General features: G+C 54.6%; 1 protein-coding gene across 2 annotated transcripts; it reads left to right on the plus strand.

Moving 5' to 3' along the window:
* Positions 1–6,054: 6,054 nt before the first annotated feature.
* LOC115651115 (zinc finger protein 497-like) lies at positions 6,055–9,936 on the plus strand. 2 transcript variants are annotated; one of them, XM_030562017.1, is made up of 2 exons: positions 6,055–6,152; positions 7,685–9,936. In XM_030562017.1, exons 1-2 carry the CDS (start codon positions 6,065–6,067, stop codon positions 9,745–9,747), a joined length of 2,151 nt encoding a protein of 716 aa, XP_030417877.1. In that variant the 5' UTR covers positions 6,055–6,064; the 3' UTR covers positions 9,748–9,936. The 2 variants fall into 2 exon arrangements, with proteins under 2 accessions (XP_030417877.1, XP_030417878.1); XM_030562018.1 differs by having other exon boundaries at positions 6,055–6,140.
* Positions 9,937–13,993: the final 4,057 nt, after the last annotated feature.

Raw genomic sequence — 13,993 nt, forward strand, 5'->3', positions numbered from 1 at the left:
AAAGCAAGCAGAGTGCTTGCTACACACTGGCTCCTTGTTCCTTTCACACTCCACTGTACACTGCGTTGCAAGCCCTTTTCTGTATCTGTGCAGTGGCTAAGCACTGGGGGTGCTACTGGGGTCTTAGGCCATGCTTGGTGCTCAGAGATGCTACCACAATCGGGATAATAAATACCGTTAATTTACGACCTTTTTGGTGCCTAGAGATGATGTCAGAACCAATGTATTCCCCTCGAAAGAGATCAGGGTTGTATTTCTGCTTTAAAATATTTGAGTCAGTTTTGGAGGCTGTTAGTGAAATGGGATGGAAATTCCACACCTCCTGCATTTCTGAGGTAGAATTTTTGTTCTACTCCCCAACCCCAGTGAAATTTGAAATTGTAATGAACTTTTTTGTTTGGTTGAAAACTTTCATTGAAATACTGGGATATGAAGTTTTACAACCACTGACGTGTTGAGAAATGCGGATAGAAAGTATTCAGAGAGATTCAGAATTCTGCTGGAAAATATCAAAATTCAAAATGTTGACAGAAAATGTTTTGTTGAAATTGGAAATGGATGCAAAACTTCATTGGAATTTCAAAGTGTGATTGTGGAAAAATGTCAGTGAGATTTGCCATCATGGGAGACAATATCAAAATTGAAATGTCAGTGAAAATGTGGTCGTGAAATTTGAAACTGATGAAAAATGTCATTGGAATTTTCATTTTTGTAGGGGGAAAATTTCAATGAGTCTCAAAATTCTGATGGAAAATATCCAAATTAGGAGTGCCACTGGAATTTTTGGGTTGAAATGCTTATGATATTTTGAGGAGGAATTTTGTTGGTGCTCAAAATTGAGATGGAAAATAGCAAAAATTGAAATGTAGCTGAAAAGTTTTCACTGAAACTTGATATTTTAATGCACATTTTCATCGATATTTGAGGCATCTATGAGAATGTTGGAATTAAATTTTAGAGAGATGAAATTTTGATGAAAAATGTCCCAATTTGAAATGTCAATTAAAAAAACCTTTTTGAAAATTTGAAATTGATGAAAAATGCACTGGAATTTTAATTGTGATGAAAATATTACGACGACATTTGAAATTCTGATGGAAAACGGAAATTTACAATGTCAGTGAAAGTTTTTTGTGTGAATTTGAAATGCTGGGGAATGTTTTCACTGAAATTTGAACTGTGGATGTGAAATGTTGCGATTGAAATTTTTGGTCAAAAATTTGAATAAGATTAAAAATTCTGATGGAAAAATTATTGAAATTCAAAACGTGGATGATTTTTTTTTGTAGAAATGTTGAACATTTTTACTGAAATTGGACCTTTTTGACCATTTTTGACGGGAAATGTGTCAATTCAGTTTCTGATGAAAATATTACAATGAGATCTGGATGGAAAAGAAATATCAAAATTTGAAATGTCGAAAATATTTTCTTGGAATTTGAAATTGATGAAAAATGTCATTAGAAGTTTCAATGGAGAGTGAAAAAAAATTCAATGCCATTCAAAATGCTCATCAAGAAGATCGACGTTTGGAAAGTGGATGAGAAATGTGAATGTTTGAGATGTTCTGAGATTCCGAATTTTGGGGGGAAAACGTTGCAATCAAGCACATTTGACATTTTGATGGAAAAAGGCTGAAATGTTGCAAGTTGTTTGTGAACATTTCAAATGTTGATGAAAATCTTCCCTGACCTTTGGAGGAGAAAAGTTGAGATTCCAGGTTTTGCATCACTAGAGCAAAGACAATGAAGCCAAGATTTTCCCCAGCTTCTCTCTCTTCTCTCTCTGTCTAGCTCTCCCATGAGGCAATGGGCCAGGGAGAATGATGCCCTGTTATGGATAGTATATGGAGAGAATGACCTTCTGTGTTGTCTCCATGCCATGTTGACCTAAACTGGCCAATTTCCTCCAAACAATAAACTGGTCACTGGGAATTTGTGATGTCTGGTGTGAAAAGGAAGCAGAATTTCACCCTCTCCCAAAAATCACTGGAGGCCAGCCTGGCCCTGAAGCATGTGCTGGGGATAAAGGAAGCCAGCTGGACCATCAAAATCAGTCTAGTTCTCTACCTCTGTGGGGCTGAATCGAATGACCCCTAACTGAGCCCGATGTTTCCTGCTCTAGGCTTTCTGTCCATTACCTACAGCCCTGCTCTACAGAGACAGACATCTTCTCCCACCCCGGTGGTGTCCCACGTGGATTGCAGCTCCCAGGGATGGGGTCGTTCTAGCACTACTGGTGGCCAGGAGGGGTACTGCGCCTTGAAGAGCCAGTGCCCCATCTAATGCAAGTTGCCCCCTGGAGGCCAGCATTGTACAACCTCAAAGGAGCACTTGGCGGATTTGCAACGATGCTGGTGGGTTTTTTTTGGGGGAATGACGTTAATAAAAACAAAGCTGGGCTTTAGGAAAGAAAAGCCAGCTCAATGTAGCTTGGAAGTGTGCGAACGTCTAGGAGATTCTCCGTTCCTGGGGACCAGACCTGCGGCCTAGGGCGCTGTGCTGCCTCGAGGAACTGGGTGCTTGCTCATGGATCACTCGTTTGCCAATGTTGCTCTAGGGTAACGAGAGTCTGACCTGGGCTTTCAGCGCCGCCTGGCTGATCTGGACATTTTCCAGCTGCTCTGACAGCAAGTCGTGGGTTACAATCGCTACATGAATTCTGTCCTCCTGTCAGTAATGCACACTGGGTCTGTCTGTCTGTCTCATTAGATTCTGGTCTGTTTGTCTAGCTGTACACTCTGACTCTCTATCAGTCCCCATCCATGCATCCATCCATCCATCCCCATACACTCCCCCTCCATCCATCCATCCACCCCCTGTCTATCCCTATACACCCCCTCCATCCATCCATCCCCATACACCCCCTCTATCTATCTATCTATCTAATCTCCGATTGTGGTGTTTCTACCTATCCAGCCCCCCCCTCTTCTATCTGTTGACTTGTCTGTCTCATTACAGTCTAGTGTCTCTTGCACTCTATAGACTCAGGGCTCAACATTCACTACTCTGCGGGGTAAAGCCTCCACTCTCAGCACGCAAAGAAGTGTGGTTAAGCTGCTGGAAATGACTGGTTTATTTGTGTGTGTTATTCATGTCATGGTAGCAGTTGTCGCCTAGTGACTGTTTCCTTTTTAGCTCTGTGAATGAGCAGTGTGTGGTAAATGCCTTTGCCCTGTATTCTAGGAATGTAACCAGCCTGTGGGTGACGACGGAGAACTCAGGCTTTTTTGTTGGTAGAGGAGAGATGTTTGTTAAAAGTTTTCTAAGATAAACATCAAGAATGTTGGAGTGTGTTAGTGTGTATCTGTGCCTGGAGATCTGGGGCAAAGCTCCCATTGAGTGCAATGGGGCAGGATTCACCTGGGGGGTGGAGGGGAGAGAGAGAGAGAGAGTGTGTGTGTGTGTGTGTGTACACACAGAGCTGTGATTCTCCACCAGCAGGGGGCAGTGTGCTGGTCTCTGGCTCGCTCTCACACACAGACATATGACGTTCACCTTACTGTCCCATATATTCCAAAACTCCCTGAAAATATACCCCAAGCCACTAACCCTCGGGCTCGGTGTAAGCTCAAACGCTGGTCTCTCTCGCCAACAGAAGCTGCTCCAATAAAAGATAGTCCCTCGCCCACCTTGTCTCACTAAGCAAATCAATCGAGCAACCCCCACACCACCCTCAAAGCGTGCCGCTAGCAGGGCTTTCACCCCCCCAAAACTTAGATGTGCCAGAGGCTGTGTGAAATCTAGCAGGTTTCTATCTAGCTGGCGTTATTTGGTCTGCAGAAGAGAAGAATGAAGAAGGATTTGATTGCAGCCTTCAACTACCTGAAAGGGGGCCCCAAAGATGATGGATCTAGACTTCTCAGTGGTAGCAGATGACAGAACAAGGAGCAATGGTCTCAAGTTGCAGTGGGGGAGGTTTAGGTTGGATATTAGGAAACACTATTTCACTAGGAGGGTGGTGAAGCACTGAAATGGGTTACCTAGGGAGGTGGTAGAATCTCCTTCCTTAGAGGTTTTTAAGGTCAGGCTTGACAAAGCCCTGGCTGGGATGATTTAGTTGGGAATTGGTCCTGCTTTGATCAGGGGGTTGGACTAGATACCTCCTGAGATCCCTTCCAACCCTGATCTTCTATGATTCTAGGTGTTCTGCTAGTGCTATAGAATTTACCCAGAAGGCGCCCAGACACAGTGACAATGGGCAGCCAGGATAAATGGACAAGCAAGCCCCCCACCCCGCACACAGACCTGTGTGAGAAGAGCCATGTGAAGTGTGCAGATGTGTGATTAAAAATACACTGTGTCTAGGTGCCAGAGCCAAAAGGTGAATTATTTGTGTGTGTGGGAGAGAGATTAGGATTATAAAATGTGTGCGCTTAAAACTATCAATGGTGTATGTGTGTGAGGCGAGAATGTGGAGTCCGGGCTGCCGAGAGCGGGTTCGGGGCCCAGTGAAAAATTTTTTTCAGGCTCCCCAGCAAGAGCGGACCGGCTAAACAGGGCCAATGAAGCCAGGCCCCAGGCCCCGCTGGGCCCCGGTAATTTGTACCGGCTTCCCCCTCCCTCATCGGCCCTGTGCAGAGTGCGTCTGTCTAGACATTGTGAGGATTTGATTTTTATCAGTAAATGTCGACTTCATCATATCCACCCACAGCCCCAAAACTATTTCCGGCGATAATCAAAATGTGCAGCGAGGCAAAGTGAGGAAAACACGGCCAGAGAACTCACGAGCATTAGATTTCAGGAGCTTTTGACCTGTGGTGGTGACTGTGTAGTAATGGTGACAAAGCTCGAACTTTTTGAATCTCACCAGCTCCTGTCATTTAATAATTATTCTCCGACCTCCCCAGCCCTGCCCCGATCTCTTCCATCATTTCCCGCAACTGTAAAATTTAAATCGATACAAATTGGGGAAAAAAGCTTAAACCCCGAAATGTTATTCAACCCAACGTTTAAACTGATAAAAAAGGCATAAAAATAAACATTGCTGTCCGCCTAAATTATAAAAGAGTACAAATCGAACACTGCCAAGGCTACATATGTGTGACTCTCAGATTCAAATGCAAATTGTGCGTGTTTGTGTGTGAGACGGATTAGAAATATAACTATGGGGTGTGTGTTTAAAACGACGTCTATTCAGAGGTGGATTAAGGTTTTGTGGAGCCCTGGACACACACACACACATGCACGCGCAGGCCTGATCTCCTCCAGTTGTTTTTGGACTTTCCCTCCTCACCCGTGTAGAAAATGTGTGCAAGTGATTTCCAGAGAAGAAACAATACGTGTATGTATCCTGCATTGTGTGTGGGAAGCGACTGAGCAGGGCTGCCCTCTGCGAGATGGAAGCCGGACTGTGCACGTTACCTGAGGAGAAGATCCCAGAGGAGCGGAGCAGGCCGTTAACCTGTGGAACTCACATCCACATGATGGGCTGTTGCAAGATTCCCAGAAGGACTGGGGATTTCATATAGGCAGCCAGAACATCCACATTTGTAAGGGCCAGGATTAGCAAACTAGACAAGGCTTCTCGCAGGGGAATTCTGGGCCTAAACCAAGCTTGAAACTTGGGGTTTGGGAATAAATTTTCCTCTACGGGGAGGTTCTTCCCGGACTGATCCCTAGGGGGGCACGCTGCAGTTTTCCCTGCAGTAACTTGTACCGACTGCTGGGCGATAGGGCCGTAGGGCTGATTCTGGCAGGAGGGAGGGGGCGGGATACCGGGCTAGGTAGGCCCTGAGGGAGAGAAGCTGGGCTTGGGGCACTGCTGTGGGGAAGCTTGCAGCACTGGAGTCCCTGGCTGGGCACAGCGAAACACACGGGGAGCCAGGACGCCTGGGTTCTGTTCCCCACCCTGGGAGGGAGGTGGGGTCTAGTGGGTTAGAGCGGGGGGGCGGGGGTCCAATGGACACAAAAAGCCCTGGGACAGCCCCTCCCACCAGCCCTTCACGTGCCCGGGAAACTACACTCCCCATGGTGCTTTGCAAGGGGGGGTGCGGCCTTTATCGGCAGCTTCCTGCCCCCCAAGCGGCGGCGCGTCGGAGGGGACTGGGGGGGGGGGTCGCTGCATGGAGCCGGGACCCCTGCGCACGGAGCCGCCTGCCGGTGCCACCCGCCCGGCCGGGAACGGGGCACCCAGGGCCGGTGGGTGCCGGGGTGAGCCCCCGCCGTCCGTCTGCTCCGCATCCCGCACCCCAACCCCAGCTCCTCATCCCGCGTCCCCGTGCACCCCATCCCGCACCCCTTCCCCGCACGCCCGCACCCCTGCTCCGCGTCCCGCACCCCTCTGTCTCCCTGCTCCCCATCCCGCAACCGCCGAACCCCCCGTCCCCGTGCACTCCATCCCGCACCCCTTCCCCGCACCCCTCTGTCTCCCTGCTTCCCATCCCGACCCCCCTTCCCGCACCCCCGAACCCCTGCTCCGCACCCCTCTGTCTCCCTGCTCCCCATCCCGCAACCGCCGAACCCCCCCGTCCCCGTGCACCCTATCCCGCACCCCTGTGTCTCCCTGCTCACCATCCTGCACCCCTGCACTCCCTCCCCGCACCTGCCGAACTCCCTCCCCCCACCCCTGTCCCCCTGCTCCCCATCCCGTACTCCCCAAACCTCCTCCCCGCACCCCTCTGTCCCCCTGCTCCCCATCCCGAACCCCCATCCCAAACCCCTGTCCCCCCCGCTCCCCATCCCACACCCCTCTGTCCCCATCCTTCCCTCCCCGCGGTCCCCGTGTACCACCTCCTCAAACCCCCATCTGCATCCTTCCCTCCTCCGTCCCCTCATCCTGCACCTCTCTGTCCTTATCCTTCCCTCCCTGCACCTCTGTCCCCATCCCTCTCTCTCTGTCCCCATCCCTCAACCCCCCATCTCCGTCCCTCCTTCTCTGCATGTCTGTGGACAGATAGATGAAAAGGTTTGTGGGGATAGAGAGAGGAGTATATGGTGGGAGAGAGAGCGTGTGGGGATGGATGGAGAGATGGGGGGTATGGATGGAGATAGATACGTGAATAGAGAGATGGGGGGATGAAAGGCTAGATAGATACATGGATAGAGAGGCATGTGGGGGATGGATTGTTTGGGGGTTGGATGGATAAATGGATAGAGAGGCATGGGGGGAATGGGTGGATAGATGGGGGATGGATGGGGATAGATACATGGATAGAGAGGCGTGGGGGGGGATGGATGGGGATAGATACATGGATAGAGAGGTGTGGTGGGGATGGGTGGATAGATGGGGGATGGATGGGGATAGATACATGGATAGAGAGCGTGGGGGGGATGGATGGGGATAGATACATGGATAGAGAGGCGTGGGGGGGATGGATGGATTGTTTGGGGGTTGGATGGATACATGGACAGAGAAGTGAGTATGGGGATAGGTGAACTGGCTATGTGCGTGGATGGATGGGTAGGAAGATGGATGGACCAAGGCGTATCATGTCTTCTTTTCCATCTCCTCTCTAAGACGCACAGTCCCCAGTTGGTACCACCTCTCTTCAGACAGAGCCCACCATGTGTCTTGGGTCGCCAGGGAGCATGAGCAGAACCATCCCCAGTGCAATGTCTCTCTCCTCCTGTCCCCAGACTCTGGTGCATGGGCTGCGGAGCAGGAAGCTCCCATGACGGTGTCAGTGTGTGGCTGGTGTTCTCTGGCGGTCCTTGTACTCAGCACCTGCTTGCTTGTTCCTCAGGTCATGGGTCCAGATGTCAGCCCGAGAAGGACAACAGATCTGCTAAGATGGCGCCACCAATCGGGGACGTTCCTGGAAAGGCCCAAGAGGAAGGTCTGACCTCCGTGTCATGGACAGGCCCTAAGACGGAGGAGGAGGAAGTCGCCAAGATGGCGTGTCTCAGAGGAGATGTTGTTATGGAGGCCACGAGGGAGCATGCAGTATCAGTGACCATGGCCAACATGTTGACTCCCAATATGGACATTCCTGGGAAGGGTCAATGGGAACGTTCAGCCTCCGTCTCACTGACTGTCCCTAAGGTCGAGGAGGAGGAAGAGACTGTCAAGATGGAGCCTTTCAATCGGGATGTTGCCGTGAAGACACAAGGGGGACGTTCACCGTGGATGACGATGGCCAAGATGATGCCTCCAAACTTGGATGTTTCTGGTGTGGGCCAGCCGGGACGTGTGTCCTCCGATTTATTGCCTGTCCCTAAGACTGAGGAGGAGGCCGAAGACACCAAGATGCTGCCACCCAAAGGGTCTATTTATGTGAAGGGACAGGGGGGACATTTTACATGGATGACCATGGCCAAGACGGTGCCTTGCTCCCAGGATGTTGACATGAAGACCCAAGCGGAACACTTGACCTTGATGCCATTAGCCATCCCTATGGCTGAGGAGGAGGCTGAAGACCCCAAAATGGTGCCACCCAATGGGAACGTTGACATGACGATCCAAGAGGGACATGCAACATGGATGACCATGGCCAAGATGGAGCCGCTCAACGGGGATGTTGCCGTGAAAGCCCAAGGGGAACCCTTGACCCTGGTGCCATTTCCTATCTCCAAGGCCGAGGAGGATGAAACCACCAAGCCGGTAACTCCCCCTGCTCCTGCTTGCTGGGAGCGCCCATACCGCTGCGGCGAATGCGGCAAAGCCTTCTCCCGGAGCTCATCCTGCGTTAAGCACCAACGCACCCACACAGGTGAGCGCCCCTATGGGTGCCTGGATTGTGGCAAGTCCTTCGGCCAGAGCTCCACCCTCAACCGGCACCGCCAGGCCCACCTGGCCGACAGACCGCACCGCTGCGCTGACTGCGGCAAGGCCTACGTGACCGCCTCGGCCCTGGCCCAGCACAGCAAGAGTCACCTGGCCGAGAAGCCCCATCGGTGCCCGCAGTGCGGCAAAGGGTTCAGCGAGCGGTCGAACCTGGTGAAGCACCAGCTGACCCACACGGGCGAGCGGCCCCACCGGTGCACCCAGTGCGGCCACGGCTTCAGCCAGAAGGCCAATCTCCGGCGTCACCAGGAGACTCACCGTGGCGCTGAGCTGCACCGGTGCGCCGACTGCGGGCGGGCCTTTCGCCACGCCCGGCGGCTGGCTCAGCACCGCCGGGCCTGCCATGCGCCCGGCGAGCCCCACTCCTGTGCCGTCTGCGGCCAAACCTTCGCCGCCCGCTCCCAGCTGGCCCGGCACCGGCGTGGCCACACGGACGAGCGCCCTTACCGCTGCGGCGTCTGTGGCAAGACATACAGCATCAGCTCCCACCTGCTGGTGCACCTGCGTGGGCACACGGAGGAACGGCCGTACCGCTGCGCCGAGTGCGGGGCCGGCTTCGCCGAGGCCGCCAAGCTGGCCCAGCACCGGCGCAGCCACTCCGAGGAGAGGCCCCACCAGTGCACGCAGTGCGGGCGGCGCTTCGGCCTGCGCTCCAACCTGACGCGGCACCAGCGGGCCCATTCCGGTGAGAAGCCGCACTGCTGCGGCCAGTGCGGCAGGGCCTTCAGCCGCCGCTCCAACCTGGCCCAGCACCAGCGGACTCACCGCGGCGAGAAGCCGTACCGGTGCGGCCAGTGTGGCAAGGCCTTCGCCGTCAGCACCCACCTCCTCATCCACCAGCGCTCCCACACCGGGGAGAGGCCCTTCCCCTGCCCCCACTGCGGCAAAGGCTTCACGGTCAGCTCCAACCTCCGGCAGCACCTACGGATCCACACCGGGGAGCGCCCATACCCCTGCACCCAGTGTGGGAAGAGCTTCCGGGCTCGGACTCACCTCCGGGCCCACCAGAAACTCCACGCATGAGCGGGCAGGGCAGGGCCGCGCGGGAGACGGCTATAGAGGGGGATGGCAGGAGGCGGTGGAGCTAGTTATGGGGTTAGTTGTAGCGTAGGAAGCACGGCTCTGTATGGCCATGGGGAAGTATTGGGCGAGGGATCACGTGTCTTCAGAGCCGTGGGGTCCATGGGAATGGAAGTTTCATGGATCTTCAGGCTCAGAACGGACGATGGAGGGGGTAGGTCGTAGCTTTGATGGGGGGTTCATAGGTGGAGTCTAACCTTGATGCAGCTGAGTATGAGCCACAGAGGCTCTCAGGGCACCGGTGGCAGATGAATAGGTTCAGAGATGACACGGCCAGGAGGGACCATCGTGATCTGACTTACAGAGCAGAGAACCTCGCCTGGTGATTCCTGCATCCAGCCCATAGCTGGTGGTCGAGCTCAAGCGAGACGTTGGGTTGTCGTTTAAGGATGCCGAGCGGCAGAGAATCCACCCGCACCCGTGGCTTGCAGCTCCATCCATTAATTAGGAGGCTGAGTTAAAAATATGGGCCATGGTTCTGGTTCTGAGGAGTGGGGTCTGGTGGGATAGAGTCAGGGGGGGCTGGGGGCCAGGACTCCTGGGTTCTCTCCCCAGCTCTGGAAGGGGAGTGGGGACTGATGGGTTAGAGCAGGGGGGCCTGGGAGGCAGGACTCCTGGGCTCTATCCCTGGCTCTGGGAGGGGAATGGGGACTAGTGGGTTAGAGAAGGGGAGGTGGCTGGGAGGCAGGACTCCTGGGTTCTCTCCTTGGCTCTGGGAGGGAAGTGGGGTCTGGTGGGTTAGTGCAAGGAGGGGGGCGGTCTGGGAGCCAGGACTCCTGGGTTCTCTTCCTGGCTCTGGCATTGTCCTGCTGGGTGACCTTGGGCATGTAGCTTCTCTGGTCAGTGCCTCTGGTTCCCTCCTGCTCTTTGCTTTGTCTTTTTAGCATGTGGGCTCTGCAGGGCATGGCCGGTCTCTCACTGTGGAGCACTGTTGGTCGGGGTCTGGGCAGTGCCTGGCATGCCGGGGCCCTGATCTCCGCTGGGGTCTGGGTAGCGCCAGGGCCCTGATCTCAGCCGGGGAATGGGTAGCGCCAGAGCCTGGCTCTCGGCTGGGGTCTGGGCAACACCCAGCGCGCTGGAGCCCGGATCTTGGCTGGGGTCTGGGCAGCACTGGGCGCGACGGGGGCCGGATCTCAGCCGGGGTCTGGGCAGCAGAAAGATCTGTCAGTCCAGACTTGGGCTCCCCACAGCCAGGAGCCACCTGTTGGGAATCCTCCCCTTCCCCAACAAACTGCCCGAAATGCTGATGTGTCCAGGCTACAGTGGCAGACTGACCTAGGGGGTTTAGAAGCCTCAGCTTCACAATTAGTATTATTAGTGTTTGTGTTCCTGTAGGGCTTAGGACAGGGGTGCGGAGACGGATCTGGCCCTCTGCTTAATTTCATCTGGCCTGTGGCAAGTCTCCATGCTGCGGGCTGGAACCCCGAGCCTGGCACCCTCTTCCCCCCCAAGTGGGGCTGCAGCCACAAGCATGAGCTTGCCCCACTGCCGGGGGAAGCTAGTGTTGCCAGCCTGTTAAAAGTCCGGTCGGCTCTGTGTGGCTCCCAGAAGTGGCCGGCATGTCCCTGCAGCCCCTAGGCACAGGGACGATCAGGGAAGCTCTGTATGTTGCCCCCGCCTCACGCTGGCTCCACAGCTCCCATTGGCTGGGAACCGGAGCCAATAGGAGCTGTGAGGGTGGTGCCTTCGCTAAGGGGCTGGACACAGGGGCTGCTTCTGGGAGCAATGCGGAGCCAGGGCAGGCAGGGAGCCTGCCTTAGCCCCGCTGCGCCGTCGACCGGGAGCTGCTGGAGGTAAGCGCTGCCTGGCCAGAGCCTGCACCCCAAATCCCTACCCGGTCCCTGGTTGAATCCCCTTCTGCACCCTAACTCCCTCCCGGAGCCTGCTGCCTCCCGCAGTCTGAACCCGCAGCCCCAGCTGGAGCCCTCACCCCCCTCCTGGATCCCAGCTCCCTGCCCCAGCCCAGTGGCAGTGAGTGAGTGAGGATGGGGGAGAGTGAGCGAGGGAGGAAAGGGGGGCTGGAGTGAGTGGGGGCAGGGCTGCAGGGAAGGGGCGGGGCCTCTGTGGAGGGGCGGGGCCAGGATGTTCAGTTTTGTACCCTTAGAAAGTTGGCAACCCTAGGGAAAGCCGCGCCCCACCCCCCGCAGGGCTGTGTGTGGCCAGCGAATGATTTTTTTTTCTTCTGTGGGTCAGTGGCCCCTGATAGAAAAAAGGTTTCCCACCCCTGGCCTAGGAGGCTGTGCCCTTGAACTGACCCTGTCTCACATGGGCCCTGGAGCTCCCAACTCCCATTGGCACGGTGGGGACCTGCCCTCTGGCTCTGCGCCCCAGCGCTGGGTGGCCACCTCACTCCCCTAAAGTGAGTGACATCAACGGGGGCTTGGGCCCTAAACTCCTCTGAGGTTCTGGGCCCAGGGCTAAATGACACTGGGACTATTGGACTGTCTGTCCAGCACTACACACCCCTCCCATGTAATCTGTCCATCCCCACCCCCCATCTATCCACCCCCATCCACTCCCTCTCTCTCTATCCTCACACTCCCCTCTCATCTATCCGTCTACCCCCATGCACCCCATCTAGCCATCCACCCCACCCCCCATCTATCCATACCCGTCCTCTCCCTCTCTCTCTATCCTCACACACCCCTCTCATCTATCCGTCTACCCCCATGCACCCCATTTAGCCATCCACCCCACCCCCCATCTATCCATACCCGTCCTCTCCCTCTCTCTCTATCCCCACACACCCCTCATCCATCCATCTACCCCCATACACCCCATCTATCTCTTTGTCTACCCCCATACACCCCATCTATCTACCCCCATATACCCCATCTATCTGTCTGTGTGTCTACTCCTATACACTCCCTCTATCTATCGACCTATCTATCTATCCCCATACACCCCATCTCTCTCTCTCTCTCGTTCAAGTGTCACACTCCAGTCCATTACATGGGATCTGACGCTTTCCCTCGCTGGACGACATTACCCATGTTAGAAAGTCAGAGTCTGGGTCACCTTCCCCCGTCCATGTCCCGTGTGAGTTACCCCCTTCCCTGTCCCTCTTGCCCAGCCTGCCACTTAGTGCCCATCTCAGGGGGCTCCTTGCTCCCCCACCCGCCCACCCCTGCTCTCCCCCTTTCTGGGGCTCGAGCTGGGGGGATTCGCGGGCTCTGGAGTTGGGGGTCAGAGGGAGTCTGGCTGATGGACTCCCCCAGATGGGGGGCAGCACACCCGGCATTTGGATCAGGAGCCCAGCACGGGACACGAGCAGGGATGGTGCCTCCTGGGAGACGGGAATGAGAAACGACACAGCTACCCTCTGTCCTGCAAGCACCCTTCCCATCAGATGGTAGGTTAGGACAGGGGAGGGGGCCTGGGAGCCAGGATTCCTGGGTTCGCTCCCTGGCTCTGGGAGAGGAGCTGATAGGACAAACTTGTAAGTTCTAGTGATTGCTGTTGGCTCTAACCACTAGACTTTTCTCCCCTCCCAGAGTTAGGAATAGAACCTGGGAGTCCTGACTTCCTAGTCCTTATAGCAGTGGAGCATCCCTGACCCGGCTATTTGGCAGTGAAATATAACGGAAAGCCCTAGTGTTTGTGTTGCCATTATTAGGTTTCAGGATTAATGCGTCACCCTAGAGACATATGCCAGGTCTGATCTCTGACTTGGACCTGGGAATCCCCCCAACTCTTGGCACCTGGCTCGAGTGGCTCCTCCTTTTAGGCCGGGGCGGGGCTTCAGATGTGGGAGGTAGGGGGCTCGCTCCAGCCCTCCCTGGCGATTCAATAGGTGAGCCTGGGGATGAGGCAATATTCTAATAATTTGCCATTCTGCTGTCAGGACTACAATTCCCATGATGCCCTGTTGCAGAAGCTATAGTACCCATGGTGCTTTGCGAAGGAAGACAGTAAAATGGTCAGCCACCCATTCCCTTCATGTACACTCAGCCTGGGGGGGGGAGGGGCTGAGAGCCAGGACTCCTGGGTTCCAGCTCCAGGAGGAGAGTGGGGATTTCTCCTTCAACAGAGACTGAAATTAGTATTTAGTGTCTGGAACGCAGTAATGCAGCGGAGCCGGACTCCTGGGTTCTCTCCCCAGCTCTGTGAGGGGAGTGGGGTCTAGTGGTTAGAGTGAGCGGGTGGGGGGAGAGGGAGTTGGGAATCAGACTCGGTTATCTGGGGTATT

Source organism: Gopherus evgoodei, chromosome 4 (assembly GCF_007399415.2).
Source record: "Gopherus evgoodei ecotype Sinaloan lineage chromosome 4, rGopEvg1_v1.p, whole genome shotgun sequence".
Taxonomy (NCBI): domain Eukaryota; kingdom Metazoa; phylum Chordata; order Testudines; family Testudinidae; genus Gopherus; species Gopherus evgoodei.